The 18,089-nt window shown below is 37.4% G+C and overlaps 1 protein-coding gene across 10 annotated transcripts in view; it reads right to left on the bottom strand.

The window, feature by feature from the left end:
- The window catches only part of rap1gap2a (RAP1 GTPase activating protein 2a), a 116,345-nt gene that overhangs the window by 5,684 nt on the left and 92,572 nt on the right, over positions 1 to 18,089 (bottom strand). For 4 of the 10 annotated variants that reach the window (XM_026934707.3, XM_026934705.3, XM_026934703.3 and 1 more), the window contains 17 exons: positions 17,570 to 17,602; positions 16,573 to 16,605; positions 16,255 to 16,488; positions 14,808 to 14,911; positions 12,832 to 12,910; positions 12,646 to 12,699; positions 11,229 to 11,312; positions 11,002 to 11,102; positions 8,972 to 9,101; positions 8,616 to 8,771; positions 6,923 to 6,994; positions 6,750 to 6,836; positions 6,110 to 6,250; positions 3,432 to 3,575; positions 2,595 to 2,710; positions 2,258 to 2,356; positions 1,991 to 2,108 (listed from right to left, as the gene is read on the bottom strand). In XM_026934707.3, the coding sequence (XP_026790508.1) occupies positions 1,991 to 2,108; positions 2,258 to 2,356; positions 2,595 to 2,710; positions 3,432 to 3,575; positions 6,110 to 6,250; positions 6,750 to 6,836; positions 6,923 to 6,994; positions 8,616 to 8,771; positions 8,972 to 9,101; positions 11,002 to 11,102; positions 11,229 to 11,312; positions 12,646 to 12,699; positions 12,832 to 12,910; positions 14,808 to 14,911; positions 16,255 to 16,488; positions 16,573 to 16,605; positions 17,570 to 17,602 (1,785 nt within the window). Of the gene's footprint in view, positions 1 to 1,990; positions 2,109 to 2,257; positions 2,357 to 2,594; positions 2,711 to 3,431; positions 3,576 to 4,675; positions 5,026 to 6,109; positions 6,251 to 6,749; positions 6,837 to 6,922; positions 6,995 to 8,615; positions 8,772 to 8,971; positions 9,102 to 11,001; positions 11,103 to 11,228; positions 11,313 to 12,645; positions 12,700 to 12,831; positions 12,911 to 14,807; positions 14,912 to 16,254; positions 16,489 to 16,572; positions 16,606 to 17,569; positions 17,603 to 18,089 lie in introns of those variants that run through there. The other 6 variants (XM_053239591.1, XM_026934704.3, XM_026934710.3 and 3 more) reach the window with 3 other exon arrangements.

Raw genomic sequence — 18,089 nt, 5'->3', positions numbered from 1 at the left:
ACATTTCTATGTTTGATAACTGTGCATTGTTTGGTAACTGTGTTGTGTTGTTTTAAAATTGTGCAGTTTTATTTTATAGCTGTGCTGTGTTCTGTAATTGTGCTGTGTTTGGTAACTGTGCTGTGTTGCTATATAACTGCAGTTTTCTTTTGTAGCTGTGTTGTATTCTGTAATTGTTTTGTGTTTGGTAATTGTGATGTGTTGTTTATAACTGGGCTGTGTTTGGTAACTGCTGTATTTTGACACTGTACTGTGTTTGGTAACTGTGCTGTGTTGTTTTATAAGTGTGCAGATTGCTATGCTTTTAAGTAACTTTTCTGTGTTTGTTAACTGTGCATTGTTTGTTAACTGTGCTGTGTTGTTTTATGTCTGCGCAGTTTTATTTTTTAGCTGTGATGTGTTCTGTAACTGTGCTGTGTTGTTTTAAAACTGTGCAGGTTTATTTTGTAGCTGTGCTGTGTTCTGTAATTGTGCTGTCTTTTGTAACTGTGCTGTGTTTGGTAACTGTGCTGTGTTTTTTTTTATAACTATGCAGTTTTATTTTGTAGATTGTAGCTGTAACTGTACTGAGTTGTTTGGCCACCTTCCTGTGTTGTAATAATGTTGTGCAACTTTTTCAGTAACTGTACTCTGCTGTAAAATTTCTCTGCCTTTTTTGTGGTACTATGCTATACTCTACTGTGTGTCACTTCCTAACATGCTGTGCTGTGTTGTTCTGTAACTGCTGTGTTGCTTTGAAACTGCTGTGATGTTTTGTAAATATGCTGTGTTTTGTAACTGCTATTTTGTTTTTTAATGGTGCTGTGTTGTTTTCTTTGCAGTTTTATTTTTTTTAGCTGTGATGTGTACTGTAATCGTGCTGTGTTTGGTTACTGTGCTGTGTTGGTTTAAAACTGTGCAGTTTTATTTTGTAGCTGTGCTGTATTCTGTAATTGTGCTGTGTTTGGTAACTGTGCTGTTATATAACTGTGCAGTTTTATTTTGTAGCTGTGCTGTGTTCTGTAATTTTGCTGTGTTCGGTAATTGTGCTGTGTTGTTTTGTAACTGGGCTGTGTTTGGCAGCTGCTGTGTTTTGTAACTGTGCTGTGTTTGGTAACTGCTGTGTTGTTTTTATACTTATGCTATGTTGTTTGGTAATTATGCTGTGTTTGGTAACTGTGCTGTGTTGTTTTATAATGGTACTGTTTTGTAAATGTGCTGTGTTTTGTATTTGTGCTGATTTTGGCAGCTGTTCTTTGTTGTTTTGTAACTGGGCTGTGCTGTTTTTATAACTGTATAGCTTTATTTTTAGCTGTACCATGTTGTTTTGTAAATGTACTGAGATGTTTTGCCACCTACCTGAGCTGTAAAAATACTGCTGTAACAGCTCTGTGCCTTTTGTGATACTGTGCTATACCACATCATTTAATAACATGTTGTGCTGTGTTGCTTTGTATCTGTGCTATGCTTGGCAACTGCTGTGATGTTATGTAACTATGCTGTGTTTTTTGTAACTGTGTTGTGTTGTTTTGTAACTGCTGTGTTGCTTTGCAACTGCTGTGATGTTTTGTAACTATGCTTTGTTTTGTAACTGCTGTTTTGTTTTGTAATGGTGCTGTGTTGTTTTGTAACTGCTGTGATATTTTGTAACTGTGCTGTGTTGCTTTGCAAGTGCTATGATGTTTTGTAAATATGCTGTGTTTTGTAACTGCTGTGTTGTTTTATAATGGCACTGTGTTGTTTTGTAACTACACTGGGTTTTTTGTAATTATGTTGTGTTGTTTGGTAATTATGCTGTGTTTTGTAATTGTGCCATGTTTTGTAACTGTGTTGTACTGTTTAGTAACTGTGCAGTGTTGATTTGTAACTGCTGTATTTTGTACTGTGGTACTGTGTTCTTTTGTAAGTGTGCAGTGTTGTTTTGTAACTGTGATGTGTTTTCTTGTAACAGTGCTGCTTACTGCTGTGCTGTGTTCTATATATCATTGTGTAAATGTGTTTAATGTCTGACCATATCAAGCTCCTCCAGGCCATCTCCCTCTCCAGCTGTGCTGCTAAAGCTGCTGGTGCTAGAGGACGAGCGGGAGATGTTGCTTCGGCTGCTGCACTCCTTCAGCTTCACAAATGGCCTGCACAACACAGCACAGCCAGAGAGGAGGAGGAGGAACAAGCATAAATAGCAGAGAATTAGTCATTGTTTAGAGGAAGTGAAAACATTCATACACCTGTTAGGTCATACAGTAAAACCAAATGACCAAGTAACTGCAACACTGCAGACCTTTCCTTGTTTGGGCAGATCTCGGGTGAGCTTGGATTAGATGAAGTCTCCGACTTTACTTCCTGTGAGTGTGGAAATACATCTACTGTTTTGTGATCACTGTGAAAAAAAAGCATAATTTACAAAGTGGATTAGCAAATCATACATATTTCAGAAGAGCTTATTTGTTGTAAAATGAGCACTTTGATACTGCTGGACATGCAAAAGCAGCTTATGATGGCTTTTTTGCTGCTTTTTGCTATATTGAATTAATATAAGGTTGCTTTGCTACAGCATTTCTTTGAGTCATAATAATCCTCAGAAATATCATGTATGCGAGTGAGTGTGTGTTTGTAACCTGCGGGGTGGATGTCTCTCAGTAGGGCTCTCTGTGCTCGAGTGTAGCCTGGGAAACAGGCCTGAGCGTCGTTTTACTGGACTCTTCATAGGAGACTTGGCTGACAGAACTGGAGGCTACACACACAATCACACACAGGTCAGATACTAGTTCTAAGACAAGGTAATAGTGCAGAACGGAAAGAAGGTACTGCTTAATTTCATCCAATAATGCAGGGCTTCGTTTGCAAAAGGGGTGCAAACCCAGATCTTGAGTACAATGGGGTGCCCAGCTTAGACCCAGTGACTTTATTGGGGTGGCAAACTAGGATGGGGCAAAGTTCCATGTTAGCTAGCTAAATTCGTTCATTGCCATTGGACAATGACGAAATTAATTTTCAAATTTCCCTAGTGGGTGTTCCGGTATTATTCAAGTTAGCCTATCACAGTGTGATTTACCAAGCTTTACCTTCTTCATATGACACTGGTAACCACACCAACTAATAATATAGCTATGCCCATCATGCAAAGGGATGCTAAACTGCTGACAAGCCCTACAGATCAACTATGAAGTTTTCAATAACAAGAGTAGAAATATATATCTACTATATGAAATATATAACAATTTTCTGAAAATTAACATCCAAACCATCACAGAGGAGCAGGCAAAAAGATCTCTGATTCACATTTAAAATTATGATGGCTAAAACCTGCACATCAACTAGTGATTCTTGTAGATGACATTAATATAAAAATGCAGCATTGTTCTGACACTTTATGACACTTTTACTTTTATATTTATCATTTTAAATATTTATTCACTGCAGTGAGGTACTAATTGAAGAGTATTCTCTCTCACCGTAAAGGTACTCTTTGTGCACTCAGCACTGCTCTGTGGTAGCCCTCCTCCACTCATACTGGATGGTACACCTCCTCCTGCAGCTTTGTGTTTGTGAGAACCCACCATCGTCTCCATGGAGTGACTCCTCACCCGCATGGCCCTCTGAGAGATGAGACAGAGAAGAATGGGGAGAGAGAGAAAATAACATAAAATATGGATGGTTTTAGGACATGGCAGTATTTCTAATAAAAAATACATCAGAAATCAGTTGTGTCTCTCCTCCTGAAGAGAGAATTAGAAGTTTAAGAATCAGAATCAGAGTCTTGATGGTGAACTGGAGTGAGTGCATTAACTCCCTAAACTAATAGAAGTAGTGACCAGGATCACAACTTTGAAATAATAAATCTCAGAATTCTCAGATAATAACTAAACATTTTCACATAAAAAGTCAGGATTTCAACATAATTCTAAGTTTTGGCATCATAAGTCAGAATTGTTAGACGGTAAATCAAAATCTTGAGATAATCCAATAATACAATAAAGTCATAATTTTGAGTTAATAGGTCAGAAGCTTGAGACAAGTCAGTATTTTGTGATCAGAAGTCATAATTTTGAGATAAGTCAGATTTTTTAGAAAATAATTCATAATCTTGAGATTATAAATCAGAATTCACTATTTTAAAATAAAAAATAAAAATTGAAAAGTAATATTTTCAAAATTTTGAAATAAGTCAGAATTTTAAGATTAGTCTAAATTTTGAGATAAGTCACAATTTTGAAGTGGTAAGTCAGCATTTTGTGATAATAAGTCTAAATTCTGAGATAGTAAGCCACTATTCTAATGAAAAGGTCAAAATTTCAACAAAAGTCAAATTCAGACTTCTGAGATAAGACACATACATAAGTCAAAGTTGCTTGTAATATATTAAAGTGACCAGGAATCAGGCTATTGTCTAATACACACTTTTATGGGGGCACACACACACACACACACCTTCCCATTCAGTAAGAAAGAATACTAGCTGCCCATTTCTTTCTTTTTTTTTTTTTTTGTAACTCTTAACAGAACACATTACAGGACTCTTGTGTGTTTTAAAAATAGCAAGACCTCTGTAGCATTAACAAAGTGACTCTTGATGCACAGAAATGCCAAGGTCATGTCACTACCAAATACAGCCATCAGATGGAGCCATACACATTGACAAGCACCGCATGATGCATGATCAGGACGTAAAGTGGAACAGAAACAACACAATGTCCTCTGGTTATCAAATGACTTTATTTCCACCTCACTCTGTGTTTTTTAGTGACCACATTCTCACTTCACAATTATATCTGCATTACTTCCTTAACACTTCATGATACACTTGTGTTTGGTCCAATTATCTTTTGCAACAGTCAAACATAAGCATGAGTATGCACAAAGCCAAGCTCACAAACAACAGCAGCAATAAAACGGCATGTTTTGTGATGTGTATGTAGTGATGTAGGGTCAAGCAGCAGGCATCTGTGTCAGCTGGATGTGGTAGAAGACAGTGACGGCTGCTACGCAAATCAACACGGCGTGAGCAGTGTGGGATTGTGCAATACCCGACACACACCTGCACACTGCCTGCAAACAGCCACACACACATACACACGTACACAAAGTCACACAGTGTTGCTCTGCAGAGATTTCCTTTTGAGTTCCAGAATTTGCATTGCTTTGTGCACAATTTTACACTTTATGGTTGTTATGGTTGCCAGATTACACATGAATTATGTTGTTTTGTTCGGTTTACACATCTCAACAGAAAAGGTTTGCACCGACATCCACACTAAAATCTACAATTCTGTCTCAGTGCAGACCTTTTCTGTTGAGATACTGAATTAAACAATTCAGTTCAAGTAGTATGGTTTTGAATTCAATTTTCATTATAACATACATTAAAAAAAACTCTAAATCTTTCCAAATATATATATATATATATATATATATATATATATATATATATATATATATACATATATACCAACTTCCACCTCAAGTGGCAAAAAAGGATTAGAGGAAATTGTGAGAAGAACTGGCTAGCAGTTATCTATTATTATGAAATAGTACTACTCCCAGTCCCTGAGAAACTACAATTTTGCCTGCAGTGCATTATGGGATTTAATGAATGCACTGGATATTCTTCAGTATGCTAACTAATATGATTTGTAAAATGACAAAACTCCCAAAAAACTCCCAAAACTGCCATTTTTCCCTCTGGTTCTACGAAAGGTGGAGGGGAATTTGGTATAACTTGCTTATTGTTAGCCAATAAGCTCACAATATCCCTCAGGCCTCAAAATATATAGTTAAAGAATCAGTTTGTAATTTTTAGAGTCATCTATTGTGAGCTGTAGAGCATGACAAGCCTTCCACTTTCCTTCTCAACTGACTCTGTACAACCCCTCATTTTAAAGTGAAAAGTCCAGGGAAATAATCTGGCTAGGGGTGGAGCTTATTTCTGGACCAGAAAAATATAATTCATAGCCTTCAATGAATAAAATTATTATAAGTCCACAAACAAATGAGGTGTTTTGTTTTGCGTGACATGAGAGTTACACACATTACACACTACACCTTTAACATAATTTCAGCATTCTCTAGGTCTCTCTACTGAAAACATTTCTATACATTAGATGCTTGTTCTAGTGTATTAAGTCTGGCTCACCTTAAAGGACTCCAGCAGACCTCCATGGCCTCCGTTCTCCAGTTTGTCCTCCCCTGTGACCGGACCCACTCCCATCGTGGCCTGGGTCTGTCTGTGCAGCTCATCATGCAGATTATCCAGGAGCGCTGCTCGCGTCCTTCCCTGAAACACACACAAATACACACATACTCATCAGGGTAGTCTTATAATTATTATAATTAATGGCATACCTAATGAACGACCTGCTACTCTGGCTAGTTTTTTTTTTTTTTTTTAATTTATCAGCCAGTCAACATTTTCCCTGACCAAAATGTTAATGCAAACGTATTACAAAAATAACTGTCTTTATACCACAGTGTTGCTGAATTCTCGAATCAACTCCATCTTTGATTATTTTCCTTGATTTTGTTCCCCTTGAGCTCAATTTTTAATTCACCATCGTTTGTATTGAATCCATTTCTGCAACTAATTTCATATTGACATAGAATCTGTGTACAGTTTATAATAAAAAGCCCAGCGTCAGCAGATTCAGCAGCTAACACCTGCTAACATCTAATGACCCCACAGAAAAAGAAATCACATCTTACTATTAATATAATGAAAGCATCTGCTTGGTTTTTACTGCAGTTGCTTAAAAACATGCAGTGTTGTTCTCGCTCACCTCCAGCTTGGCAAACTTGTCAGACTTGTAGCAAGCGTTCTCGGCGTTGATCAGTTTTGTGAGCAGAAATTCACGGAACTCAGGACCCTGTGAAGTGAGGAAAAAAAAACAGCATGAGTATCATTCTCACCCTCCAGAAGCATGCAAAGGCACAGCATTTATTGCTCGATCACCTTTTTAAAAACGGCAGGATTTGGTAGAGGTGGGCCAAACGGCGGGACGTCTTCTCGAGCCGTAACAGAAACCTGGATCACGAATCAGAAACACAGGTTATCAGGAGTTTATCAGGGAGGGGGACAAATCTGGGACAAGCAGATTACCTTGTGGACAAGTAGGATTAATAGGTCTAATTAGTTACACAGTTGGCTTTTGACTATTTTCTCTACAGAATCCCTGAACAACAAGTTGTGAAAAAGTTGTGGAGAGGAAAAAAAAAGTTTAAGTGCTACTGTATGTCATTAGATCAATTTAATATCTCATTATTTTGACTTATACCACAGTGTGGCTGAATGCTTGGATCTGATTGGTCAGAAGGTATGCATTATTTTTGTATAACAGCACAGTAGTTCCAGCTGTACCATGAATGATAGGATTATATTAATGCGCTGGTTCTAATACATTATCGTTTCTATAGTAACAGCTCATACACAGGGACTTGTAAGGCGGACCCTCCATATAATCTATGAGTAATAACAAACAGGTTTAAAACCATTGTTGTTATTTAACAAAGTAAAATGTTTAATCGTTGATTTGATGAGTTTTTTGTTAAGAGTCATTTAGTAACTTTTATGGATGGAGACAGTCACAGTGCTTTGCAAAATGTTTCCCAGAAAGAAAGAGAGAGAGCGAGCGAGAGAGAGAGAGCGAGAGAGAGAATAATGAGAGAATGATGAGAGAAAAACTGTTTATTGTTTCTATAACGTAAGTGATAGCAGAAATGAACTTGTCTCTCAGATGTTCCACAACACTAAATCTAACTATAAACCATATAAATGGATGATGTGTCATGCATTAATAAATTAAACATTGTAATCATTGGCAAACCGCTGTGGTACAAGTGGAATAACACACACCAGTCCATGCTGTTATATGGAAATAATCCTCTTTGCATCACGCTGCATCAAACTACACTGGCTTTAATTGTTTTCGTATAACCATGTGTGTTATTCCTTTCTTAACAACTCATTATATAATATATTCAATAATATCTGGCAAATATTCAATAAGTCTTATTCATAGATTGTCAGGTGTTACGTTTTAAGTTGAAATAATAAGACAATATGTAAAAGTAACAAGACAATAACACATTTTATGTCATAATCATAAGACAAGAAGTCAGATTAATGACATAATATCTTGAAATAACAAGTTGGATTGAAATAGCGACAGATTATATCAAAATAGCACATCAGCTTTTTTTTCACAACTTGTGCTTCAGGGCTTTCATACCTGTGCACCGACCAGAGAAAGAATTTTTTATTTAATATGTATGTTTAAATGTAACAAGTTCTAGTTGCTTCATATGTTTTGATGTATGCTGCACTATACACATCAACCAATCATGCATTCTGGTCTTCAGTAGGAAATGTTTTTACTTTTTTATATTAAATTAACTTGTACAGGAAACATAGTTTTCATAATCAGGGATGTGGAATAGCAAGCAAAATACAGAAACCGGGAACCAGGAATTTGAGTATTCACTGATTTTCCTTAGATGATAACTAGCTCATCATAATTTGGGATTAAATTACGTTAACTTTTTAGGTTTCCAGGCAACCTAAACTTGAGACTGGGCAATCTTTCACCTGTCTGATGTTCCAGCTAATGAAATTATGATCTGTCCATCCCATTTTATCAGTTCAGTACCTTGTAGGTGGTGTGATCAGTACAGGGGTTTTCAGCCTGCACTAACACATAGGCATGGAGGAAGTTAGACGCGATCATGTCAGGTACAAATGGAGTGGGTTCTTCCTGGAAAACCGCAGCAACAATGTCGTTCCCGATGTGTCTCTTCCTCTGCAGCTGCAACATACAGTGTTAAATTCAGCACTGAAATTCTACAGCAGAACACGTCTATACTTCTCTAAAATGATGTTACACCAACTCTAATGTCTAGAGCAAGAATCTATTACACCATCGTGTTTCTTACATTATAAAGCTTTCTCAAGCAACTCCTGGAAAACAAACAAACAGAGCTCTCTGATTGGAGATTACGTGTCTACCTGCTGTACGTCTCCCTCTGTGAAGGGAAGTTTAGTCGATACGTGGAACATGATTTCTCTGTTTCGGAAAACAGTGTAGACTGACTGTGTTCCTGTTTGTCCATGAGACACGTCCAGACCACCACGGAACCTGAAGGCCAGAGCACCATACAGGAAATTATGCGACATATTACACATTTACACTGCCAGTCAAAAGTTTTTAAACATCTGGAGTGTCTTATGTTTTATTCCAGTTTATACCACAGAGCTGTTCAATTCTCAATTCTGATTGGTTAGAACTTGTTGATTAATTTTCTATAACAACAGCTCTGACAGTAGTGCAGCAACAAATCACAGGGTTATAATATTAATGCACTCGTTCTAGTATGTTATTGTTTCTAAAGTAACAACTTACACAGGGACTTGTATGGTGGACGATCTGTCCATGAAGACTAGCAATGAATAATAAAATTTGTCATTATCTAAATAATCTTCAATATGGTAAAATATTTTGTATAGAGATGTTCATTTGAAATCTAAAGAAGGAGTCTCCAGTGTTAGCACTTTGTAACATCAGTAAGTTTTCCGCCATGAGAAAGTCTTCTGAACAGAGGAGTTTGCAATTTCAGGTTTCTCAACATCATGACAAGATGCATTTTGTTTTGCTTTTTTGTGCCTTATTAACAATAAAGAGGCTGGTGAAGGAATGACTATTTAGCTGCTATAACACAAGTGAGAAATAACTTACAGTATTAAATGTAAATATGTAAGGAATAGTCAGATTTAATATTGTAACGTTGAAAAGACAAGTAAGTTCCTGTTCTCACCTACATAATAGCTGCGAAAAACAGTCATTTCCTCACCAGCATATCTCTCTCTCTCTCTCTCTCTCTCTCTCTCACTCTCTTTCAAAATGCAGCCTGTTATTTTAGCAAGAAACCGGAAATCATCAGCTCGTCTGTCCTGAAGACTTTGATGCTAAAACACATTCAAGCATCAAATTGCTGTGATATAAGTGCTATAAAACACTCTGACCTTTACAATTATTGGAAAATAATCAACTTTGGGGCTGTAACAGTAACTTCGCTTGGCCTCGGGCTGCATCACACCACTCAGTTGCTGATTATTTTTCTATAACAACACATCCCTAAGTGTTTTATTCTCTACTTAATCATTATTATTACCACAGACAAAACAAAATGATACAGAATAGCAATTAAATAAGGAAACCTAAGTCTTTGTGGAGTTATTTAACTGCTGTCTCTCAGATTCAAGTCAATTCAACTTTATTGATAGCGTTTATAATAATAGATGCTGTCCCAAAGCAGCTTTACAGAAATCCAAATGTAGATTTAGGTCCCTAATGATGAAGCCAGAGGCAACAGTGGTGAGGAAAAACTCCCTGAGCCAATAGGAGGAAACAGAATAATAGTTCTAGTAATGTATGTGCATGTATATTGCATAGTCATTAATTTGTGGATTTGTAAAAAAAAAAAAAAAAAAAATGGTGGATTTGGAAAAAAACAAACAAAAATCCCCATAATTTTCTGCTTACTTCCAAAGTCACCGATCAACCAAGACACGGTTGGTATCTGACATTTGCTTCTTTTGATTTGCACCAGAGCTAATATAATAATAATGATAACTAATGATTGTTATATGCATCACAATTTATTCTTGAGAGATTTTACATTGATGCACAAAATATTATAACCACTTTTATAAAGTTAAAACATATGCATGTTTTTGATTGAATTGAATTGAATTGACTGATAAAAGATAAACTCAAGATAAAAGACATTAGGTCTTTGGGTGGGAGATATGACACAAATACATCACAATATTTTAAAATACATAAATTTTTTTCTAATAATGTGCCAATAAGTAGATGTTTACAGAGGATTTTGGGCAAGACAGATTTTCATTAGCCTCATAGCTGAGCTAAAGAAGCAAAGGTTGTTTAGAGTAAGAAGTGTAATAGTTTGTGTGATTTTTCACTAAAATCTTTATTTATTTCGGTGTGTATGTGTTGCATTGCGATGTTGAGTTACCCTTTAAAATCCTGCAGCTCAATGTTGTCTCCCAACACACTGAGAAATTCGGCAAATGCCGGCGTCTCTTCGTTATTCCCAAATAACTCTTCTTCAGACGTCTGAGATACAAGGAGGGAAAAAAATGGAAGAAAGTGTGAAAAAGTGTAAAAACTCTAGTGTAGTGTTCCTGCATATTTTACCATCATTAATCTGAATATTTCTGAATAACATTCAATCTCACTCACCTGCCCAAACTTCTGATATATGACCCCGAACTTGAAGGTGTTATTGACTTCGTGCTCGTCGAAGCCGACTATCAGCTGAGAGGCCTGAGGGACGAGAAAAAGCAGACAGTGACTGAGAGACAGAGCCAGCAGGAAGACCATATGTGTGTGTCAGGACTCTTTATAATTCAAGAAGGGCTTCGTGTTGGCCACGTCTGAGAGACCAAATGGGGTCCAGAGATGATCCAGGCAATGCTGAAACATTCTCACACACATACAGAGAGAGAGAGAGAGAGAGAGAGAGAGAGAGAAAGAGACTGGGCCTGTGGGCATTAGAGAAGCAGATGGACTTTACAGCACCCCGGGGTACATATACATTAGCCCAGATGTCCTGAGTAGTGCAGGGTAGTGAGCACTGTAAACAGAGCAGAACCCCGTCCCCGTTATCCTCATGAAAAAAAGTCAGCAGGTAGAACTCCAGAAAGTTCTAGACTAAATTTAACACCCCTAAAATTACTCCTATCTAGCTAGCTAGCTGCTGTGGTGAATTTACTACAGACTTTACGAAGAACAATGTTGCTTTCTACAGTTTTTTTCCGCCCTGCATTATACTAGATGTAAATGACATCACATCATCCCACATATGTATTAGAATAAGCAATATGTCTGTCCATCCATCCATTTTCTGTACCGCATATCCTACACAGGTTCGCTGGGAGCCTGGAGCCTATCCCAGGGGATACACACACTCACTCACTACAGACAATTTAGAAATACCAATCAGCCTTCAGGACTGGGGGAGGAAACCGGAGAACCTGGAGGAAACCCCTGAAGCACGACGAGAACATGCAAACTCCACGCACACAGGGTGGGGGTGGGAATTGACCCCCACAAACCTGGAGGGGGCGAGGCAAACATGCTAACCACTAAGCCACTATAAGCAATATGTATAATTGTTAATTTATTAATTTCATTCATTCATCACTGAGCATGAGTGAATGGGACCCTGAAAGGGACACCAGTCCATCACATGTCACCATGAACATGCACATTCACACACTCATTCACACCTGGAGCAATTTAGCATATCTACATCCTGGCATGTTGTTGGGAGGTGGAAGGAAACCTGAGAACGCAGCAGAAACCAAAACGGACACAGAGAGAACACAGGAAACTCCACACAGACAGAAACATGAGCTCAGGGTCGAGTTGAGAACCCTGCAGCTCTGAGGTGGTACACCACTGTGCCACACATTTTTATTTTTAATCAAAATATATTTAAGCTGGAAATATCAGTTGAATGTGTTAATTCATTTTCTACATTCAGTTCTTCCCATTTTTATGAAGGGTGCTAATAGTTATGGAAATAACAGAAACTAAACTAAACTAGAATTTCAGATCTGAAAACATGAGAATAGATTTTCGGTGACACACTCACCCTCGGGTAAAGGACGGGATTAAACTTCAGACCTGTGACATCATCACAAAGCAGCTGCAACACAGCATAGGCAATAATTAGGCACATATACAGTTGTATGCAAAAGTTTGGGCACCCCTGGCCCAAATATTTGTTGAATACAACCTATACATCATGGCTTCAGTAAAGTTGACAGATGATACACACCTTGGCTATCTGAGGAACACTGGGCAGCTGGTGCAGTCCCTCCAGTGGAATCCTGTCATGAAGTGTTTTTGTCTTTGACCTGAAAGATTACAAAATAAAGACATAAATGTTCTGTAACACTTTATGTAAAGGCAGTGTTAATTTTTCCAATTAACCTCCCAATTCAGTTCAATTTTATTTGTATAGTGGATAGATTTAGATCCCTAATGAACAAGCCAGAGGTGACAGTGGAGTGAAGTCCTGGGATGCACACAGGACACTCTTTATGATTACAGCAGTAGTTCTTATGGACAGACCTACAGGATCCAGGTGAGATTATCCACTGACGCAAGGGGGAGACATGGGTAACTGTTTTTGGGAAGTGTAAATCTACAGGGTGTCTATGTGGGACCCTCTACAGCAGCAGACTTTGAGCATCAGAATGAATAAAGAAGAGCCGCAGGGCTTGTGACTCTGACATAATAAAAATACGACGAGCTGCAAAGTCAATTGTCATGACATTCAAACATACGTTATAACAAAATTTGACATCAAAATTGTCATTCGTCTATGACAGCTGACACCTATTTATGTCAGTTGTCACAAAGGGCTTATGTAACCCTAAGAACACCACCCTTAAACCCAGTAATTATGGCTTTGTACAGTTACAGACAGACTCTATAATTACAGAATCAACCAGTCAGTCTTTTCCTGTAGGTATTTCCCCTACTGTAGCTCATAAAAAAAAAAATAATAAAAAATAACATCTACAGTTTTCACGCTTCTAAATAGGACTCAGTGATTTGCTATTATATGACCTGCCATAATCAAAAAGCTCATAAACCATCATTCTTTACATCAAGAAGATCGAAACAGAAGCACAAGCAGTGCAGAAGGACGCGCAAGGAATATATAATTATATATTTTATATATAACATTTCCAATTCTTATCAAGCATTTAAACCCAAATTTCTCATTATTGATTCATCTGTCTACTTAATTATGAGTTTGATTACTGCAGAAACTGAATATAACCTAAATAACTGTAGAGAAATATCCATTTTTAATGTGAATTAATGATCAGAAATTGTTCATGTTCTCAAAAAATCTATCATGGCCTGTTTATCAAAGGGTTAAATGTGCCATTTGGGGTACATTTTGTTAGACAGCAGTGAGAGAGTTAACTTCAGATTAAAATGCAAATGAATATGGCTTGTGGTGAAGACTAATTGTTGACTGGATGTCCAGCGTAACAATGAAATCTTGTGAAGTATAAAGGGACAGAGAGACAGGAAGTGACTCACTGAAGCTTGCGGTTGATCTATTTACATTCAATACTGAGAGGACAAAGCTATTTTCACACTCATTATTGGGATAAATTTAAAGGCAATGTCTGGGCTTTGTCTCAGTCACACATTCAACCTTTAAACAGATTTTAGCAGGATTTATGCTGTAAAAGTCTCCTTAGACAGAATATGACATGTAAAAAAGCAATGAAGTTTATGAAATTTGAGTTTATTGCTAGAATTTTCTAGATGGCTTTCTTGGAGTCTCTGATTGAGCAATAAATAACTGCATCCTGTAAATGTACTGTGGCATTTATATGACTAAATTTCATCCTCGTTTCACTTCTCTAATTCTGACTCAATTTCCAGACGTTTCTTCAGTTCTGCTTTTTTGTCAAAGTTTTTTTTTCCTCTTGTTGTCACTTCACTGTCCAAATGTTTTAAATTAACTACTTCAAATGTGTCTTTTCCAGCAATGTTTCCGCTTCTGTTCAGACATGAGCTGTCCTGGAAATTATACTACGTCTCGTCCAGGTAGACTGATATGCCGTCATTCCTGGCATGTGTTCACACCTAACACTGTCCTGCTTAATTCCGTTAAATGTTTGTAAGTGCAAATATACAGTTCATGTGATGACGTGTTCACAAAAGGATGTAGGTTAGTGTGTGTGTGTGTGTGTGTGTGTGTGTGTGTATGTATGTGTATTATACCTGAGCATAATACGAAGGAATTCCTGACCTTCAGCCTCCTCATGCTTTAAAGACATAATGAGGTTTCCCAAACTACTGCCTGTGCAATAATAGTTCATGTGCTCCTGAACGAGAGAGAGAGAGAGAGAGAGATGCTTCAATTTTACAGGCTTCATTTCATTTCCTGAATTCCTCACCAGCTTCCTCCATATCCTCTTCACTCAGAGACATGAGGAGAAAATGGTTCATTTTCTGAACTGCTGATTTCACATCCAGCTCAGCGCAATGTAAGTGTCATTTTCTCGTATTTCTATCAAGCTCTCTGTGAGACGTAAATGCTACGAGTAGAAAACTGCTTCAGAAAGAGAGGTTTTATACTGCAACAAGGAAAAAATGTCTTTTCAAAAATGGCATTACAGATGTACTCTTGACACACAGACTTGTTGACCTTTTAGACCTCAGACTACTTGAGAAATGAAAAAGGTTCATTGGTAAAATGCTTAAATTACCTTTAAACGTGTATATGCTGAGGAATAAATTGTTTAAATGATGCTCTGAAACTACTAAAATGGCCTGTGAGCATTTCTATACCTTTATGTACTAAGGAGTGCAAGGATTTATGAATATGCATCAGTATGCAAATTGGAAATGGGTCCCTTAAATCCCACAGGCATTTTTATGCTAAGCTATTAGCTATGGCATGTGTGAACCTCAGACTGGTTAGGAAGCAGCAACAACAAGAAACATAACAAAAGACTACTTGTATGTCTGTACTGTAATGTACAGTAGGTATTGTAAGCACATAGCTAGCCGGCTTGTTAGGTGTTGCATTTGTCACAGGTAGACCCAAATACAAAAAAAAAAAAAAAAAAAAAAGGACTCTGTATTAATATTGTGATGATATGGAATGTTGTTTGGGTCACATAATGCTAATTGCTCATTATGTAAGGAATAATCCATATAGGGGAGCGCTTTTATAAGAAAATAATCAACGACAGGGTGGAGTGACACAGCCGAACGTATATAGAGTTACCACCACAATGATTTTTTTTTCTTTTATAGCAACCATGCCCCAAAGTGTTTTATTCCTCTTACAACACAGAGACTGACAATTTATTATTTATTACAGATTTTGCACCGTATTTGTTTTTATTCGCTTATATTTGTCTCGTTTTCTCTCAAAATGCAGCTTGTCATATCATATCACAAAACCCTGACACTGGAGACTCCTTCCATAAATGCTAAATAAATGTCTCCTGTGTACCATATGAACAATGACACCTTTTAAAAGTCTGTTTATGTGGAATGTCTGCCATATCCTGAGCTAACAGAGAGATTTATAAACATTTAGTATGGTTGATGTACAGTGCTGTTCCAGGTTTATGTTATTTCTCAGGACTTAGCTGAGAGATGTTGTGATGCATGTCGTAAAAGATAGTCATGCGAGTTTAATTAGATTTACACTCACTCTTCCGAGAAAGTGTTTGCGGTACGCTCGTGCTGTGCTGTTGCTCTCCAGCCTGTATCCAAAGCCTCCTCCTCCTCCTTCTCCCCCAGGTCCCATGCCTTCAGTGTCCTCTTCCTCACAGAAGCTACTGTCTGAGGATGTCGGGGTGCCCAGAGGAGCCTCTGCATCCTCGATCCAGTAACCTCCGAACTGGGGCAGGATCACTTGAGGGTAAGGTCCTCCCTTTTCCAGCACCTAGAGAAACAACAGGAGGATGGTGATAATGAGAGCGTGGAAATGAAATCCGTATGAAACCTTGGTGATGTTGTTATTACTCACGTCTTCTATCCGGGGGTACGGGATGTAGTCATCCTGTTAGGAAGAAAGAAAAAGTTTAAAAAAAACATTGACAAAGAAAAATCAAGTGTCAACATGTAAATCAACATGATTTAGCTCTAGATTTTAAATTTTGGTTGGCCCCACATGTGAAAATCCACTGAAAGATGCTCTGTCTACCTCTATATTTGTAACCCAACTTACTTATGGAAAAACAACATTACTGCTAAATTGTACATTTCATACATACATTTCATCATAATCTCTTCCCTCGACTGATCTTATGTTTTCTTAACATTGAAGTGTCTAAGTATGTTACTGGCAGAAAAAGTCAATTTTGGCCGTTCTCAGGAATTCAGCCACAGCGAGATCTGACAGGTTTTCACTGACTGCCACACAATTTTCTGAGTTAAATAAGACATAATTTATTAAGATATCAATTTTAGATCATTATATTCCCTGCCATTAATAATTATATAACTTAAAGTGGTTCCTCTACAATTACATTCCTCTAAATGTACAGCTACACGTACAAGAGAGTGCCACCTATGCGACAAGCTGTATCTCATATTCCCAGTTAATAGCATTATTTCTGAGAGTGTATTATCATCCAGAGACCAGACAGCATTCCCTATAACAAAAAAAACCCCAAAACAGACCAACAAAACTAAGCATTTTACCATGCACTACTAATGGAGCATGAACAGCAGTCAGTTTGTGCTTGCACTGTGCTCTTCTTTGACATTTCAGTCTGTTCTAGCACAGCTTTCGCTCTTGACCTTTATCACGTCGGGATGTAGAAGATATTCAGTGGAGATATTTAATTTGAAGGTAACCAGAGGCCAGGACCTTGTTTCTTCTCTAATGCTTTACTGAGTAAATGACTAGCAGCAACAGAAAAAAAGCACTGAAGTGAGCACAGGAGAGACACACATGCACATGCACGTAGAGATACATAGAGATACAGATACACACACAAACACACACACTCTCTCCACACCTTGTGCTTCTTAGTTTCCTCATATTTAGGAAGCTGTAGTGATCCACGTTTGCGTTAGAAAATGAAAAGGGAAAAGGTGTTAACCAGAAACCACAAGTCAATACAAGAACAGTGTGCTAATTCCACACATCACACATGCATTTCAGTCAGTGACAGTCAGTGTAAGATATAAGAAATATATAAGAGTATAAGGTATAAGAAAAGTCCTGAGAATTATACTTAAAAGAAAGCATGTGCCAAAATCTTACTCAATTAAAAGTTTACATTAATCTCATGTGTTCATGTGAAAAATAATTTTTATTACTTATTTAACACTGGTAGAAGATGATTTTCATTTTAAAACAGCTACACCATTTTGATGGTCATATGCATGACTAACACTACATACAGTAGTTTGTAACTAAAATATCCTGCAAATCCTGCAAATATTTACCATTAGCAAGAATTTAATTTCTTGCCTAGCCAGTTTATGTTAGCTACTGGAATCGATGCTAGTTTAACCTGACATTAGCAAAGAAAT

This window comes from Pangasianodon hypophthalmus, chromosome 14 (genome assembly GCF_027358585.1).
Source record: "Pangasianodon hypophthalmus isolate fPanHyp1 chromosome 14, fPanHyp1.pri, whole genome shotgun sequence".
NCBI lineage: Eukaryota > Metazoa > Chordata > Actinopteri > Siluriformes > Pangasiidae > Pangasianodon > Pangasianodon hypophthalmus.
This window is presented reverse-complemented; position numbering and strand designations above follow the sequence as displayed.